Here is a 16,822-nt window from a genome sequence, read left to right on the forward strand (position 1 = left end):
CGGCCGAAAGGGACCAGGGGGCGGTGCAGCCGGAGACCGCCGCGAACCGCACCCTTTCCCCACGTGCCCCCGAAGACCGGGTGAGAAGCAGCGGCCGCCTAGCCCCCCTCGCGCGAGGAGCCGGGAGTGGACGCCGCGGGATCGGATTAGTGACGGGGGCGCGCCCCGCGAGGACTTGGCTTTGGGTAAATGATAGACTTACGGAAGCCGCCCGTGGACAAAATTGCCCGCTCTTCTGTCTGTCGTTTTCTTTTCGTGTATTCATTTTTCACTGCCTATGTATGTACTGAGTGCCTGCTGCATGCCCGGCCGCATCCTAGGTAGTCGGGGTATTTAATAAAACGAGCCCCAGCTCTCATGCAGATTAAATTTCATTGGGGAGGAGGCTAGGGCAGTAAAAGCAAATAAATAGAAGAAACATTTCACTCCATGTTCAGATATGTTAAAATAATAAGAGAGAGTAGGAGAGCGGGGGCTGCTTTATGAAGGTGTCCCTCGGGTAGCTGGGAAGAATGAGAAAGAAGCAGGAAAGCACAGGTGAGAAGGTCTAGGTAAGGCAAGTGTTGGTAAGGAGACTGGATTTGTTCAGAGAAGGCTGGGAAGCCACTTAAGGGTTTTAAGTAAGTGAGATGGTCTCTGCTTTCCATTCACCCTCTGGCTGCCTCGTGGAGAACAGAGGCACTGGGTACGGCTGGGAGGAAGCAGGTGATGCCACCTGAACCAAGGTGGGTGTGGCAGGCGGAGGAGGATTAATCCTTCAGGGCCCCTAGTTTGTCAGGGCACTGTTTTCTTGATAAGCAGAACGGTGGCTTAGGGAAGCGGGCTGTTAGTTGGGAGCCTTGGTTACTCCCTTCTCCCTAGCATGCCTTTAAAAAAAAATTATATATTTTAATTGGAGGATACTTACTTTACAATATGTGATGGTTTTTGCCATACATCATCAACATGAATCAGCCACAGGTATACATGTGTCCTCCCATCCTGAACCCCCCCTCCTTCCCCACCCCATCCCTCTGGGTTGTCCCAGAGCGCTGGCTTTGGGTGCCCTGTTCATGCATTAAACTTGCACTGTTCATCTATTTCACATATGGTAATAAACGTGTTTCAATGCTGTTTTCTCAAATCATCCCACCCTCGCCTTCTCCCACTGAGTCCAAAAGTCTGTTCTTTACATCTGTGTCTCCTTTGCTGCCCTGCATGTAGGATCGTCATTACCATCTTTCTAAATTCCATATGTATGCGTTAATATTGGAGAAGGCAATGGCACCCCACTCCAGTACTCTTGCCTGGAAAATCCCATGGACGGAGGAGCCTGGTGGGCTGCCGTCCGTGGGATCGCTAAGAGTCGGACATGACTGAGCGACTTCACTTTCACTTTTCACTTTCATGCATTGGAGAAGGAAATGGCAACCCACTCCAGTGTTCTTGCCTGGAGAATTCCAGGGACGGGGGAGCCTGCCATCTATGGAGTTGCATGGAGTCGGACACGACTGAATCGACTTAGCAGCAGCATACAGTATCTATCTTTCTTTTTCTCACTTCACTCTGTATAATAGGCTCCAGATTCATCCATTTCATTAGGACTGGCTCAAATGCTTTCCTTTTTATAGCTGAGTAATATTCTATCATGTCTATGTACCACAACTTCCTTATCCATTCAACTGCTGATGGACATCTAGGTTGCTTCCAGGTCCTGGTTGTTGTAAATAGTGCTGCAGTGAATACTGGGGCCCAGCCTGCCTTGGACGCAGCGTGAAGGCGGGCAATGCTGTTTCTCTCCTTTCCTGGCCTGTGCTGTTCCCCAGGTGACTCCCAGATGTCCATTCCCAGGCACCATCTTTCTCATGAGCTCCAGCTCTGTACTTTCATCGCTGCCCCCAGCCCCACACACAGGTTGTGCTGGACCTAGGGTACCTTGAAGGACTCGTAAGTGGTGGTTCCAGAGCCAGACACTGACCTCCTTTGCCCAGGGATCTCAGGGCTGGGCAGAGAGAGGTTCCTGAGTTGGGAAGAGCTGAGGGTACACAGGCTCTGTCTGAGTAGCCAGGGAAGGCTCCCGTAAGGAGGCAGCCTGGACAAGCAGGTGGAAGCTCTGCAGAGAAGCTAGGTGGAGGGAAAGTGTTAAGGAGACAAAACAGGGTCTTGGCCGGGTTTCTTGCTGCCTCTCTGAGCTTCAGATTCGTCATCCTTAAAGTAGACACAATGACATTCCCCTTTATGATTTCTTCTGTGACCCAGTGGCCTCTTGTCATTGGCTCACTTGGGTCTGAAGCCTGGCCAGGGGCGTGGAAGCAACATGTGGTGGCAGAGCCAGAAGCAGAGTCTCCCCAGTAGCACCCAGCCCCAGAGCTGGCCAGGGCCCTTTACCTTCACCAGAGCAGGCTCCCCACTGAGAAATTTTTGTATCTTAAAAAACAAAAAAATAATTTGGCTGCATCGGGTCTTAGCTCCAGCACCAAGATCTTCACTCTGTCATGCGGGATCTTTCATTGCAGCACACAGACCGTCAAGTTGGAGAAACTCTATCCTGAAACAGAAAATCCTTATTCTTTTCTTCCAGCTTTGATTTGGAAGTCCTTAGCAACCGCTGAACAGGCTCCCTGTTCTGGGAAATAAAGACGGGGAGATCTGCAAGGGAGAGAGGCAAGGTGTTTAAGTCCCTAAAATCCCCTACCCACTAAGGAACTGAGGCCGAAGTGCCTCTTAAGCAAAAGAGGAAAAGAAAAACTAAGTGATGTTTATTGAGCTCTGTGCCAGGTCCTGTTCTCGGTGCTTTGTTGAAATTGGTGGGTTGGATTTTGCTACAGTCTGTGAGGCAGATTCTTTGTCCCTGTGTCACACGTGAGAGTTGACCAACGGCCCCACTGCTCCCGCTTGCCCTGGAGCCTGTCCTCCCCCACCTGACCCTGAGCGTCTGCCCAAACACAGATGGAACAGTCACATCCTGCGCTGCCTGCACAGAGACAAGTGAGAGCTTGGGTGGCTTGTGCCCCCGGCCCACGTTTGCACATGCCCGTGCCATTGGCCCACTGCCATCTTTGCCCTCATCTCCCTGTCACAGTGTCTGTGCTTTCTGTGACACATGATTCTGGAACGCACCCAGGACCAGAGAAAAACAAAAGTGTTCTAAAAGACCATACTACAGTAATCAAGAAAGTCAGTTGTGTCCTGTCTGTTAGAAAATAGCATCATTGTCAGTGTTGGATTTCAGTTTTGCTGTGAATGTATAAGAGAGTGTCCTTTAAAAAATTTTTTTTTCAAATACTTGTTTATTTATTTGGGTGTCTGGGGTCTTCATTGCAGCAACACGGGATCTTCGTTGCGGCTTGTGGCCTCAGTAGTTTTTTTTTTTTTTTTTGATGCTCCCTTATCCCATCTTTAGCTAGCAGGTGCCCCAGAGGGTTGGCTCCTGAGTCCTTTGACATGACGCCAGTGGTCTTTAGATGCTTCTTTGCTCTCTGGTCTCACTTGATGCTCCTGGCTCCTCTGGCCTGTTTCCTGCCTAAAACTGGAATCAACTCTTACTCCAAGAGCCCTGGTTTCTTCAGTGGGAAATGGTAGAGACCACAGTTGGTGTTCAGGGTGCTCACTGCTGCATGGTAGTATTACTTTCTCCAGGCATTTTCAGTTCATATTAATAGAAAATTGGTTCTTTATTTGCTTAAGAGAAAATGAATTCATGTCGTATTTCCAATTCAAATGTAGGAGTTCTGAGTTTTTACTTCTCCGATTTTGTTAAAATCTTATTTTCTTTTATGCTGATTATTCATGATATAAACATCATTACTTAATTACTATATCTGTAATCATTTCCAAATAATATTACTAATGAGGTTTCCAATAACATGATTACTGAAAACTGTTGAAGATTTTCTTTTGCAGTTCTATCTTTTGAGTTGGGAAGATCTGCTGGAGAAGGGATAGGCTACCCATTCCAGTATTCTTGGGCTTCCCTTGTGGCTCAGCTGGTAAAGAATCTGCCTGCAGTGTGGGAGACCTAGGTTTGATCCCTGGGTTGGGAAGATCCCTGGCTGGGAGAAGGGAAAGGCTACCTACTCCAGTATTCTGGCCTAGAGAATTCCACAGGTCCGTGGGGTTGCAAAGAGTCAGACGTGACTGAGCAACTTTCACTTTCATCTTTAGGGTAGATCCCAGTTAGAATATGCAGTTATATCACTGTGTTTTAAAATTGCCTGAAATGATCTCACCCACATAGACATACTGTTAGGTTCATGGGTTTCATTTTGCTGTTAATTTTTAGGGATTGCTTTTATTTTTATTTTGGCATATTCCTTTTCTTAATCACATAAATCATTTACCTGAGTTCCAAATTCAACCCTCTAAAGCAAGGTACGTTAAGAGAGAATAATCCAGCTTCTATTCCTGCTCTCACCACCCTTTTCTCTACCTCCTCTTACAGGTAACTATTTCTATTAGCTTCTAATTTACTTATTTATTATTAGTAGTAATAAAAAATAAATAATAAAAAGTAATTTAAAAGTCTAAAAAGTAATAAGCAATAGGTATGATTTTGGAGAAGGCAATGGCCACCCACTCCAATACTCTTGCCTGGAAAATCCCATGGATGGAGGAGCCTGGTGGGCTGCAGTCCATGGGGTCGCTAAGAGTCGGACATGACTGAGCGACTTCACTTTCATTTTTCACTTTCATGCATTGGAGAAGGAAATGGCAACCCACTCCAGTGTTCTTGCCTGGAGAATCCCAGGGATGGCAGAGCCTTGGTGGGCTGCCGTCTATGTGGTCGCACAGAGTCGGACACGACTGAAGTGACTCAGCAGCAGCAATAGGTATGATTTAATATTAATTTTAATTATTTAACATCATTATTAATTTCATTTATATTTTATTAGTGCCATGGTATGCTATGATAATGTTATTTCATTATATAATTATATTAAAGTACATAACTGTATAATAGAGTAGTGTAAGTTTATATTATAACGTTATTATGATATAATCACATAACGTACACTGTTATTATCACTGTTTAACTATTCATGCATTTGGCTGCTCCGGGTCTCAGCTGTGGAGGAACCTTTGATCTTCACTGTGGCAAGTGGGCTTTTTAGTGCTGGCATGCAAAGTCTTAGTTGCAGCACGTGGGACCTAGTTTCCTGATCAGGGATCAAAACCCGGCCCCCTGCCCTGAGAGTGCAGGGAAATTCCACAACATGTATTATTAAGATATTGTTTTAGCTTTACTACTGCTGCTTTTCACTATTGGAGCTTCCCTGGTGGCTCAGCAGTAAAACAATCAACCTGCTAATGCAGGAGATGGGGATTCGATCCCTGGGCCCAGGAGATTCCCCTGGAGAAGGAAATGGCAACCCACTCCAGTGTTCTAGCCAGGAGAATTCCATGCACAGAGGAGCCTGGCAGGCTGCAGTCCATAGGGTTGAAAAGGGTCGGACACAACTTAGCAACTAAACAACAGCAGCAATTTTTTACCATAGGGCATATGTTATATTAACATGCCCCATTGAGATAAAATGCACTAAATTACCTGCCTTCTTCTGTACTTTCAGGCGTCCTATGGCTGTTGGGATATCACCCTTTCCTGTGACTCAGGCTGTTAGGATTCTTCCAGGACAGTTACAGGCTCTGGCCCCTTGGAAGGTGCTGTCTAGGTGGTGGCCAGGTTCTCGGTTGCCCTCTGACCCTCAACAAGTCTAGCGTCTACCTTTTCAGCTTGAGAGCAGCCGCTGGGTGTCCTTGGCCCCACGTGGAGGAGATAACGATGGCCTCCAAGCGCATCACCCAGGAGACCTTTGACGCAGCTGTTCGCGAGAACATCCAGGAGTTTGAGATGGGGCCGGAGGAGGCGGTGAGAGAGGCCGTGGAGCAGTTCGAATCACAAGGTAGGGCGGTGCGACTGGGTCTCGGCGCCGGTCTGGCTCTTCGCCTGAGTCGCCTTCAGTCCACGGCTCTTTTTGCTGTTGTTGTTGCCACACCACTTGGCACGTGGGATCCAAGTTCCCTGGCCAGGGATCAAACCCACGCTCCCTGCGTCTGAAGCATGGAGCCTTAACCACTGGACCACCAGGGAAGTCCCATCCATGGCGCCTAATGTGTGAAAGAGTGGTGTCCTGCCGTGAGCACATCCTTCCTGGCATGACTGCCCCGGGCACTGTCCTCTCTCTACACTGTGCCCCAGGCAGGCTAGCCACCCCCTCCCACCTCGCTGATGCCTACCCTCTACTCGCCTTGACCGCACCCTGACATCTACAGGGCAGGGTCTTTCCAGGTGGGTCTCATTTCAATGGTCGCTTCCTTGAAGAGACTTTTCTTGACCCCACTCCGAAGAAACAGGGCCACCTGCCACCCTGCCCCCGCTGCACCCCAGTGTGAGTTCACGGAGGCAGAAGGGCTATTGGTCACCAGCCTCTGAAAACAGGTAGCATGCCCTAGCCAGACCATGGAGGAGAATGGTTAGGAGGGAGCTGTTTGCAGTCATGTGGGCAGGGTTGGGAGACTGTGCTGCCCACAGCAGGACCTCCCCCTTCCCACGACAGGCCATGCAAGGGACGGGGGTCACCTGAGAGGCAGAGGCAGGAACCTGGGAATGAACACCCTATCCTCCCACTCCTCCTGCCTCTGCTCTCAGATCCGGCTTCCCATTGGCCAACCCAGTCAGATGCCAGAGGGCAAGGAAGTCCAGGGATCCAACCTTCCAGGTCAGGAGCTGGCACCCCGGGCACAGAGTAGGGACTAAACACTGGACAGGGACGGGAGGGGCACCTAGAACACCTGTGTGTTCTGCACAGTGGGGGCCTCTTCTGGGTCTGCCAGCAAGGGTGGGATGCAGCCAGGGTGAAGACCCGTTGGAGCCCCTAGGGAGGAGACCACAGGTTGCACTCCCCTCTGAGCCCACCAGGCAGAGTGCATCCGTCACCGAAGCACTGGCGTGCATCCTCACTGCTCCTCTGCCCCCATTGGCTGGACAGGGCCAAGGTGCAGAGACCCCACACCCCACGTAGGCATGGCTGCTGGGCCCTGCCCAGGCAGGGAGGGGTGGGGTGGAGAGCTGGGCAGATCCCAGAAGGCCTCCAGAGTAGGGTGGTCCCAGCTGAAGGGACACCAGGTGTGACTGCTGCAGGCCCGAGGGGTTGATGACCGTCTCTTGTTTCCTGACTTCCCCGCCCTCCCACAGGGGTTGATCTGAGCAACATTGTAAAGATGACCCCAAAAGTCTCTGCGGATGGACCCCAGGATCTGATACATGACATCCTGCAGGTAGGAGAGGGCAGCCCACGTGGGCCTCACGTGTGTGATCCTGTGTCACCTCATTACTCTGTCAGGATCACCTTTTTCCGTGTTTCCAGATGGCAGGCACAGACTCAGAAGGTCCAAGCCAGCCCAGCAAGCATAGGCAAGCCTGAGTGTGCAGCTAGGGTTTCCTGAGTCAATGTCTGAGGGCCTCGTGGGGGCCCCCATGCTCTGCCCACCCACCCACCTATGTGTGACATTGTGGGATTAGAGCCGACAGAGTGGACAGGGAATGGACAGCCCTCTAGGCCTAAGGGGTGGGCAGTGTTCGTGTTTGTCCTGGTGTTGGGAGCCTTGGGGTGGAGGGCCCCCTGGAGGAACCTCTCTTGGGCCTCCCAAGCTCTGAATTTCCTCAGTAAAATGGGCAAGAATCCCAGGAAAAGAGAGTGCAATCATAGGCTGTCACTTATTGCGCATCCACTGTTTACTGGCACATTACAGCCCCTCCTTGCCACACTTAAACTGGCCTGTGTGAGGTAAGTACGTCATCCCTGGCTTTCTGATGGGTGAACAGAGACCCAGAGCCTGCCCTCACTTTACCGTGACCCAAACAAGGAAAATACAGCTCATAGAGGTTCAGTCTTTTCCTTAAGGTTATCCATCAAACTGGTAAGCTGTTGGTAAAACAGCAGAAAGTTCTAGTGTTTATTGAGAACCATCTGTGAATTCATTTCTATACCAGGCACTTGCTTTCTGCCATCTCAGTTATTAGCCCAAAGATACCTGCAACAGTGGGGTTATCATCCCCATTTAACAGATGGGAAAACTGAGATCCAAAGAGGAAAAAGTGACTCACCTAGCTGCAAAAGAAAGTAGTAATAAAAAGGGAAGCTGGAGGAGGCAGCCCTGGATGCGAACCTAAGGGAAATTATACAGTATTCGTCCTTTTGTGACTGGTTTATTTCACCTAGCTTGATGTCCTCAAGGTACATCTGTGTTGTACTACTTGTCAGAATTTCTTTTCTTTTTGTGGCTGAATGATATTCCATTTATGGACACACCACATTTGTTTATTCACTCACTGATGGGCATTTGGGTTGCTTCTGCCTTTTGGCTGTTGTAAATAATGCTGCTGTGAACATAGGTGTACCAGCATATGTTTGAGCTTCTGTTTTCAGTTTTTGGGGATATGTGTCTAGAATTGCTGGAGCTCTTGGTTTACTTTTTTGAGGAACCACTGAACTTGGTTTCCATTGCAGCTGTCCCATTTTATATTCCCACCAACAGCAGGTAGGGTTCCAGTTTTTGCCACATCCTTGCTAACACTTGCTTTTTCTGTTTCTTTGTTGTAACAGTAGCCACCTTCATGGGTGTGATGGTGTCTCATTGTGGTTTTTATTTGCATTTCCCTAGTGATGAGTGGGAGAAGGAAATGGCAACCCACTCCAGTATTCTTGCCTAGAAAAGCCCGTGGACAGAGGAGCCTGGTGGGCTGCTGTCCATAGGGTCGCAGAGTCGGACACGACTGAAGTGACTTAGCATGCATGCATGCGTTGGAGAAGGAAATGGCAACCCGCTCCAGTAGTCTTGCCTGGAGAATCCCAGGGACAGAGGAGCCTGGTGGGCTGCCATCTATGGGGTTGCACAGAGTTGGACACGACTGAAGTGACTTAGCAGCAGCAGCAGCAGTGATTAGTGATGTTGAGCATCTTTTCATGTGCTTAGTGGCCATTTGTATGTGTATCTTTGAAGCAATGTTTATTCAAGTCACACATTGTGGTTTTAACTAATTTCTTAATATTCAGTTTCATCATAACATGTGCTTAGTTAAGTCCACAAGTTTGAGCTCAGCAAGGGTTGGCTGACAGGCATCGTTGACTATCATGGCAGTTGAGGCCAAATCTCAGCCGTTTGGGCTGATGGTATCTGTAGACCCACTCCCCTTAGGGCTGGATGCAGATAATGCCATGAGCTCCAGGTACGCGGGTTCATCGTGGGCTCAAGCTGAGGCAGGCCCACAGTCATGGCACTGAGTGGCCACTAGACTTGTCTGTCCCATTCAGATTGTCGTCTCTCATTATAATTTTTTCCCCCAAGGGCTTAGAGTTGCGTGTGGGTAAACCACGTGTGTACAGTCTGCTTTCACTGGGCAGTTGCTCAGTAAATACTTGTGGAGTGAAGGAGAGAGACAAGCAGGAGGCATATGATCCGGGCAGAACCGGTGGAGGTGGCTTTCACTTTCCTCAGGGAGCTGGCCGTTGGTGGGTGTGTCAGCTAGTTATGGCTGCCTAACAAACAGCCCCAAACAACGGCCATTGTCTTGTTTCTGGTGATTTTGCTGGGTTTGCTAACCTCAGCTGGATGGTGCTGCTGGGTGGTCTCACTGGGGGACTTTATGCACTGGTGCCCAGGGCCAGAACGTTTCATGCCTGTACTTCTGTGTGTGTGGCTCCTTGTCAGGGACACTGAGGTAGCAAGGCCTCTGTCTGTCTGTCTCTGTGGCCTCTCAAGCCCCCTGAAAGCACAGGTGTGGAAGCGGCCCCAGCTGGAACTGGCCCCACAGCACTTCCACCGAGGCCCAGATCCCAGGCAGAGGGATCCCGCCGGGACCCAGCACGGTCACTGTGACCTTCCTTGGGCTGAGCTGGCCCTGATGTTTTCCCCTGTCCCCTAGGCCCTGGATGACCTGCAGGAGTCCTTGGCCCGCTCTTGCCCCCAGGAGGTGTCCGCACACCTCACCCGCTTCTGCGAGCAGTGCAAGGAGCAGAAGGCCTGCCGCTTCCTGGCAGCCGAGAAGGGGGCCTACTCCGTCCTCCTGGAGACCTGGAAGTTGGCCGCCGCGGGTGACCAGGGCCTCCTCCTCCAGGCCCTCAATGCCCTGTCTGCCCTGACTGATGGCCAGCCGGACCTCCTGGACACCCAGGGCCTGCAGCTGCTCGTGGCCACGCTGGCCCACAACGCTGACTCGGCCCACGTGACCTGCTCCGGGATCCGCTGTGTGCGCCTCGCCTGCCTGAAGCACGAGCAGAACCGGCAGAGCCTGGTGAAGGCCGGCGTGCTGCCCCTGCTGACGGGTGCCATTGCCCGGCACAGCCGCTGTGCCGACGTGGTCCGCGAGGCCTGCTGGGCCCTGCGCGTCATGACCTTTGACGACGACATCCGTGTGCCCTTCGGCCATGCCCACGACCACGCCAAGATGATCGTGCAGGAGAATGGAGGCTTAAAGGTGCTCATTGAGGCCGCCAAAGGTAGGAGCAGATGTGGCGCGGGTGAAGAGTCGGGGTTTGGGACAGCCTGAAGCATGGTTGGCTCCAGGCACCAGTCGTGTCTGTCAGTTTGGTCCCGCCTACATGACAGCCCTAGCAGGACGCTGTCCTTACCCCTGGTTTTTCCAGGAGAGTTCAAGCCAGCGATCATTGCCCTGGACCACATCCCGTGCTCATCTCTAGAACCATTTAGGGAAGCGCTTGACTCTGTCCACCAGCACAGACTGAGCGTGGGATGGGAGGGCTCCTCAAAGGGAAGAAGGAGGGTGTTGTTTTCCAAAGGTGGGGATGTGTTGCTGGCACTCACCGGGGCTGGTCCCAGCGGGAGGTTTGCACTTTGGTTCATACTTGGTCACCAGTTCTCATGCATGTCCATGTGCCTGACTCCGAGGTGACCCTGATGAGCCAGCCACAGGAAGTCATAGCACGGACACTTGGGCGCCAGAACTCCTGCCCCCTGGGCACTGCACCCCCTGGAAAAGGCTGGACTGGGGTCTTGTGCACAGAAGGTGCTAGGAGAGTGAGTTTCCCTTTGCAGCCTGCCCTGTGGCTCTGACTCTGTTGCCAGGCCAGCGTGTGCGACTCTGGCTTTGTCTGTGGGGAAGTGGGGCCTGCCCCAGTCTCCCCTCTGCACCTCCAGAGAGGGGGAAAAACAGGGCCTGACTGGCTGCAAAGTTGAGCTGCTTTTCTGACGGGTGGGTTACATCTTCCTTGTTTATTTACAGGGGTTCATATCAGTGAGTGGAGAAGGCAATGGCACCCCACTCCAGTACTCTTGCCTGGAAAATCCCATGAATGGAGGAGCCTGGTAGGCTGCAGTCCATGGGGTCGCTAAGAGTCGGACATGACTGAGTGACTTCATTTGCACTTTTCACTTTCAAGCATTGGAGAAGGAAATGGCAACCCACTCCAGTGTTCTTGCCTGGAGAACCCCACGGACAAAGGAGCCTGGTGGGCTTCAGGGGGCGTGTGTGTGTGTGTGTGTGTGTGTGTGTGTGTGTGTGTGTGTGTGTTGACGTGCATGTATACATTTATACACAGGAAGATTTATGGCAAGAAATTGGCTCATGGGGTTGCGGTGCTTTCAGACTTAAGTAGCAGGCTGAGGCTTGGGCAGGAGCCAACACTATAGTCCACTAGCAAGCTTCTTCCTCTTCAGGGAGACCTCAGTTTCCCTCTTAAGGCCCTCGGCTGATTGGACGAAGCCCACCCGCTATACTTAAAAGTCAGCTGGTTGTGGGTGTCACCACATCTCCAGAGTATCTCCATGGCACACCCAGGTTACAGTTCATGGAGGCACTGGGGGCTGTGGTCTGGCCAGGGGGCCATGTGCACTGACCATCGCTGAGCTCTGTGTTATTATGGCTCTTTGTGCGCACCCACCGCCCACCCCCCCGCCAGCAACCCCCTAACCCTCCTCCCCACCACCATCCTCAGTCAGGCCTATCCTCCCTGGTGCCTCTGAACTTTGTCTGCAGCATCTGTGTTTCATTTTCGCCTGGGTCAACTCTATCCATATGTCCTTCTGCAGTTTCTAGGTGTCCTGTTGCACTTAGAAAGGTCATTCCCAACCCAAGATCATAAAAATAGTCTCGGATGGTTTATTATAGCACTATTATGGTTTTTCTTTTTTTAGTCGAGATCATCAGTCGTTCTGGAATTTATCTGGGGCATAGCGGAGAGGAAGGCACATTCCCGTGTCTTCCCCAACAGCCAGTAGGGGGCACCACAGGCCTGGGCAGCCCCAGTGGTCCTTCCTCTCCCCTGCCTTATCGTCCACCCCAACAGGCAGCCACCCAGCCAGGCAGAGGGGTCAGGCTGCCCTGGCGGAGCCGGATTCGGGATCCCTAGCAGGAGTGCTGGCTCAGAGCCAGGGCTGGTTCTCTGCTCCTCACCCTGGGGTTCCCCTTCCCCCCTCTGCAGTGTTCCCCGACAATCCCAGCATCCTGAGCGAGCTGTGCAGCACCCTGTCCCGCCTGGCTGTCCGCAACGAGTTCTGCCAGGAGGTCGTCGACCTCGGGGGCCTCAGCGTCTTGGTGGCCCTGCTGGCTGACTGCAATGACCACCAGGTGGGCGTCCACAGCTGTCTCAGGGTGTGAAGTCCCTTTGCCTGAGTTTCCCTTATTTTTTCTTGGCTGCTCTGTGTCTTCATTGGTGTGCTCAGGCTTCCTCTAGTTGCAGCAGTGAGCAGGGGTTACTCTAGCTGCAGTGCATGGGCTTCTCATTATGGTGGCTTCTCTTGTTGCAGAGCACAGGCTCTAGGGCACACGGCTGAGTAGCTGTGGAACACGGGTTTAGTTGCTCCTCAGCCTGTGAAACCTTTCCAGGCCAGGGATCGAACCCGTGCCCCCTGCATTGGCAGGTGAATTCTTAACCACCGGACCACCAGGGAAATCCCTCGCCTGAATTTCAGTCTGTCGTTTTTCTCGATATCTGGGAAAGGATCTGGGTCTCGCAGTGAACTCGGCCCCTCTTGGCCCTGGTCAGCCAGACAGGCTTGCATCAGAACATGCTGGCCTTGTCTGCAGAGCCCAGAGTCAAAGTTCGGTTTTTGCTTGTCAGAACCTGTGAGAAGGAACTAAAGCTTAGGGGGAAAACAGGCCCACCCACCCTCTCTCACCGTCCTTAAGCACCTTTGTATTTTCAATCAGCAGTGAGAGAAGCAGAGTGGGTGTGGTGGGGGCAGCTGAAGGGCGTGGTGCTTGAGCGAGGCCACCTGTGCTCTGGGTGCTGACCTGAGCCACACACCCCTCTGTGTCTGGGGGTGGTGATCAAAGTCATCCAAATGCCTGTCCTGGACTCAGGTGGCCAGAACCACACGGCCCACCTCCCCAAGCCTCCCCTGCCTTCTCTACACAGCGAGTGATAGATAAGCTTGCTGTTTCATGCTGCCTGCACACCCCGGAGTTGTCCCCTGTGTGTTCAGACAGCAGACATTGAAACAGCCCCATGCCCCGCTCAAGACCCCCTCCCACCATCCCGCAACCAAGCACCTGATGCCCGGGTGCTGCTGGGGGTAACCTGTGCATTGCTGTCTTTCCAGGAGCTGGTGAAGCAGGTGCTGAGTGCTCTGAGGGCCATTGCAGGCAACGATGATGTGAAAGATGCCATCGTCCGCGCCGGCGGGACCGAGTCCATTGTGGCCGCCATGACCCGGCACCTGGCCAGTCCCCAGGTACCCACCCCAGGGCCGGGGGCACACAGGCAGGGCCACGTGGCTGGAATGCCAGATCAGTACCTGTAGCCACGTGATGGCCTTTCCCATCTCGGGAAGCCAACCCAGGCCTAGGGTGAGGCCAGCAAGCCAGAGGCTGAAGGCAGGGTGAGTGAGGGCCAGGGTGGCGCGAGACTCACTCCTAAGAGCTTGGTTGGTGCCTCCCGGTATCGTTTCTGTTACTGCTGGTCGGTACACACGTAGGCGCACGTGGTCTGTCCCAGTGAGGTCACAGAGCACTCACTGAAAGAGCTGGTCGGGGCGGGGGGGTTCGTCTGCCTCCTCTCAGCCATCCCCGTGACCCTCTTGCAGGTGTGCGAGCAGAGCTGTGCAGCCCTGTGCGTCCTGGCCCTGCGCAAGCCAGCGAACAGCCGCGTCATCATGGAGGGCGGCGGGGCCCAGGCCGCACTGCAGGCCATGAAGGCACACCCTCAGGAGGCTGGCGTCCAAGTAGGCATGGGCAACAGGCGGAGAGGACGGGAGCCTGGTGGGCAGGTGGGGCGAGAGGCCAGCCAGCAGGTCCTGGGGTGGGCAGAGCAGAGGGTGCAGGCCCTCTTTGACCTGGCCCATTACCACCGTGACCCAAGCCTCCAGGGTCTCCTTCCTTCTCAGCTCCAGTGTCCTGCATCTCCATCCCAGCCTCCAAAAACGTGCCTAACTCTGCCCGCTATTGTCCTCTCTCCTGTTCCGTTGGTCTTCCTGCATTTGATCTTGCCTTTTCCTAACAGTCTCTTTAGAGGGATATTGGTGGGGGGAGTTGGGTGGACCCGCAGAAGGGGCCCTGCTGGGATTCATGGAAGCTTCCTGGCCCCACCTTAGGCTGCTGCTTTGGAGGTCAGTCAAGCTGAAGCATAGACAGGGCCATGCACACCCTTGTCAGAAACCCACCCTCCTCCCGCTCCCACTCTTCATACCATCCTGACTCAGGGACCTCCTGGTTGGTCTGGAGACGCACCAGGCTGAGTCCCACGGGAGGCCTTGGCTCCCTCCTCTAGGACGCTGTGCCTATGGCTGGCCCATCACCTTGCCCACTCCTGACCACCCTGGCCAGGCAGGCCCTCATTTCACCTGCTTCTCCCCGGCTTTCCCGTGTTGGGGTGCTTCTTGGAACTGCTGCCCAGCAGAGGCAGAGGGCGCAGATGCTAACTGAATGAGTCAACAGTGTGCTGACTGATGGACGCTGGGCACAGCCCCGCTCTTCCCTCTGTCTCCCCGCCCTCCTCCCCTGGCCAGGCTCTTGCCAGCACCCAAGGACATTGCTCAGAGGCTTTGAGTCCCACACCTGAGGAATCAGCCCCGCCTGCCCAACACTTGGCCACTGTGAGCTTCAGTCTCCTCACCTGGGAGCTGGGGGGTCAGCCCAGCCAGGGTGCCAAGAGGCTGAGGTGGAGGCATGGGCCTCGCCCGATGAGTCAGAGCCTAGGCACCTGCTGCCTGCTGCCAGTGGTTGTGTTGTGTTACGATGACCCCAAGGTCAGGGTGGACCCCACCCCCGACTCTCAGCCACTGACCTGCTCTCCCTTCCAGAAACAGGCCTGCATGCTGATCCGGAACCTGGTGGCCCGCAGCCAAGCCTTCTCACAGCCCATCCTGGACCTGGGGGCTGAGGCCCTCATCTCGCGAGCCCGAGCCGCCCACCGTGACTGTGAGGACGTGGCCAAGGCTGCCCTGCGGGACCTGGGCTGCCATGTCGAGCTCCGGGAGCTGTGGACTGGCCAGAAGGGCGACCTGGCGCCGTGACCGCAGGCCCAGTGCGCGCTGCGACTCTGGGCGAGTCGTGTGACTCAGGAACGGCCTGGGGGCAGGCCAGCTATCCGAGTCCTGCCACTCTGCCCCCAGCTTCCTCCCCCGTCCAGAAGAGGACTTTTCTGACTGGTGCCACGTAGAGGCCAGGAAGTGGGAAGGGAGTCTTAGTGAGGCACCCGCACAGCAGAAAGTGGCCCTTGAGGCCCGGCCCCTCTGCGCGCTCGTCCACGCGGTTGCCAGCTGAGAGCATGGCTTCATCTGCCCTGTGTCACCCCACTGCGCTTTGCTAGGAGAAGTGCCCCCTCAGCGTTGCTTCTGGCTGGAAGTCCGTCTGAAATCTGGAAACCACACTGGACAATCTCAAAGCAGGGCAGAGACCCCGCTTCTGTTCCTGCGAGTCCATTCTCATCGCCGCTGCTGCTTCTCTTACCTGTAAGTTGGATCCCAGGTGCCTTGCCGTGCTGAACAGAGGACAGGGACCAAGGCTTGATGGTCTCCAGGTGTCCCAGGCCAGCCAGTGGGGCCTGGTAATAAAAGACAGTTGGTTGAACAATGGAGGGGTCTCTTCCATAGCACCACGGGGAGTGGGGGCTGCAGCCAGCGGCCTCAAAGGACGGGAGAGGGGTGCGCATTTGGGGAGGTCATGGGTTCACTGAGGAAAGCAAAGGGTTTTGAGAACAGCCTGGGATGTGTGATTTGCTGTCACTCAGAGGGGCGGGCTGCTGGGGTCATCATCAGACTTGGGATCTGTGGCGCCAACGTCACTGTGCTTGGATGTGCACTGCCCTGGGGGCTCTGGAGCACTCAGTGTCTGGCCCTCACTCTGATCTGTGGCTTTGAGCTAGTGACACAACCTCTCTGAGCCTTGACTTCCTCCTCCATAAAATGGGGAGAGGGGAGGGGCTAGAGCCCCCTCCAAAGAGTGATGGTGCAGAGCTGGGCACATGGGAGACACCCAGTCATCTCACTTCAGCGCCCGAGTCACCCCAGGAGAATCACCCTGCGTTCTCCACCACCGGACTGTGTCAAGGTCCTCGGTAGCTGGCTGGCTGGGGCAGCCGGCCTTCCATCTCTGAGCACCCATTTCCCCACCCATAAGGTGGGCGTCACTGTTGCTGCCCCCATTGCCCACCCTCTGCCAGTGTCTTGGAGGTGTCACCCAGCAGCGGTGCCTGGCAGACCCCAGCTCTCCTCTTTATTCATCCTCGGGCTCATGGTGTGGTCACCTGGCAGTTCCGGGCATCCCCTGTGTTCCAGTCAGGTCAGGGCCGCCTCAGGCCCCCTGGTGGCCTCCTGGTGTCATGCCCAACAACTCAAGCCCACAGGGCAGGAGCCCCTTTTCACCCGTCTGAGTTTCCACCACCCCGCT

At 54.0% G+C, this 16,822-nt stretch overlaps 1 protein-coding gene across 6 annotated transcripts; it reads left to right on the forward strand.

The window, feature by feature from the left end:
- The first annotated feature begins 96 nt into the window (after positions 1-96).
- Positions 97-16,008, forward strand: ARMC6 (armadillo repeat containing 6). Of its 6 annotated transcripts, XM_027548364.1 has the most exons (9): positions 97-185; positions 5,547-5,619; positions 5,710-5,879; positions 7,172-7,254; positions 9,902-10,475; positions 12,417-12,562; positions 13,537-13,668; positions 14,020-14,157; positions 15,235-16,008. In XM_027548364.1, exons 3-9 carry the CDS (start codon positions 5,759-5,761, stop codon positions 15,445-15,447), a joined length of 1,407 nt encoding a protein of 468 aa, XP_027404165.1. In that variant the 5' UTR covers positions 97-185; positions 5,547-5,619; positions 5,710-5,758; the 3' UTR covers positions 15,448-16,008. The 6 variants fall into 6 exon arrangements, with proteins under 6 accessions (XP_027404165.1, XP_027404164.1, XP_027404163.1 ...); XM_027548363.1 differs by lacking the exon at positions 5,547-5,619; XM_027548362.1 differs by lacking the exon at positions 97-185 and adding an exon at positions 1,653-4,420 and having other exon boundaries at positions 5,547-5,879.
- The last annotated feature ends 814 nt before the right edge of the window (positions 16,009-16,822 follow it).

Source organism: Bos indicus x Bos taurus, chromosome 7 (assembly GCF_003369695.1).
Source record: "Bos indicus x Bos taurus breed Angus x Brahman F1 hybrid chromosome 7, Bos_hybrid_MaternalHap_v2.0, whole genome shotgun sequence".
In the NCBI taxonomy this organism is placed as follows: Eukaryota; Metazoa; Chordata; class Mammalia; order Artiodactyla; family Bovidae; genus Bos; species Bos indicus x Bos taurus.

What these genes read in the sequence shown, in the direction of transcription:
- ARMC6 (XM_027548364.1), top strand. Translation starts at nt 5,759, where the DNA reads ATGGCCTCCAAGCGCATCACCCAGGAGACCTTTGACGCAGCTGTTCGC. An exon ending in GGAGCAGTTCGAATCACAAG is followed by an intron (nt 5,880 to 7,171) that starts GTAGGGCGGTGC and finishes GCCCTCCCACAG; the next exon opens with GGGTTGATCTGAGCAACATT. An exon ending in TGATACATGACATCCTGCAG is followed by an intron (nt 7,255 to 9,901) that starts GTAGGAGAGGGC and finishes CCTGTCCCCTAG; the next exon opens with GCCCTGGATGACCTGCAGGA.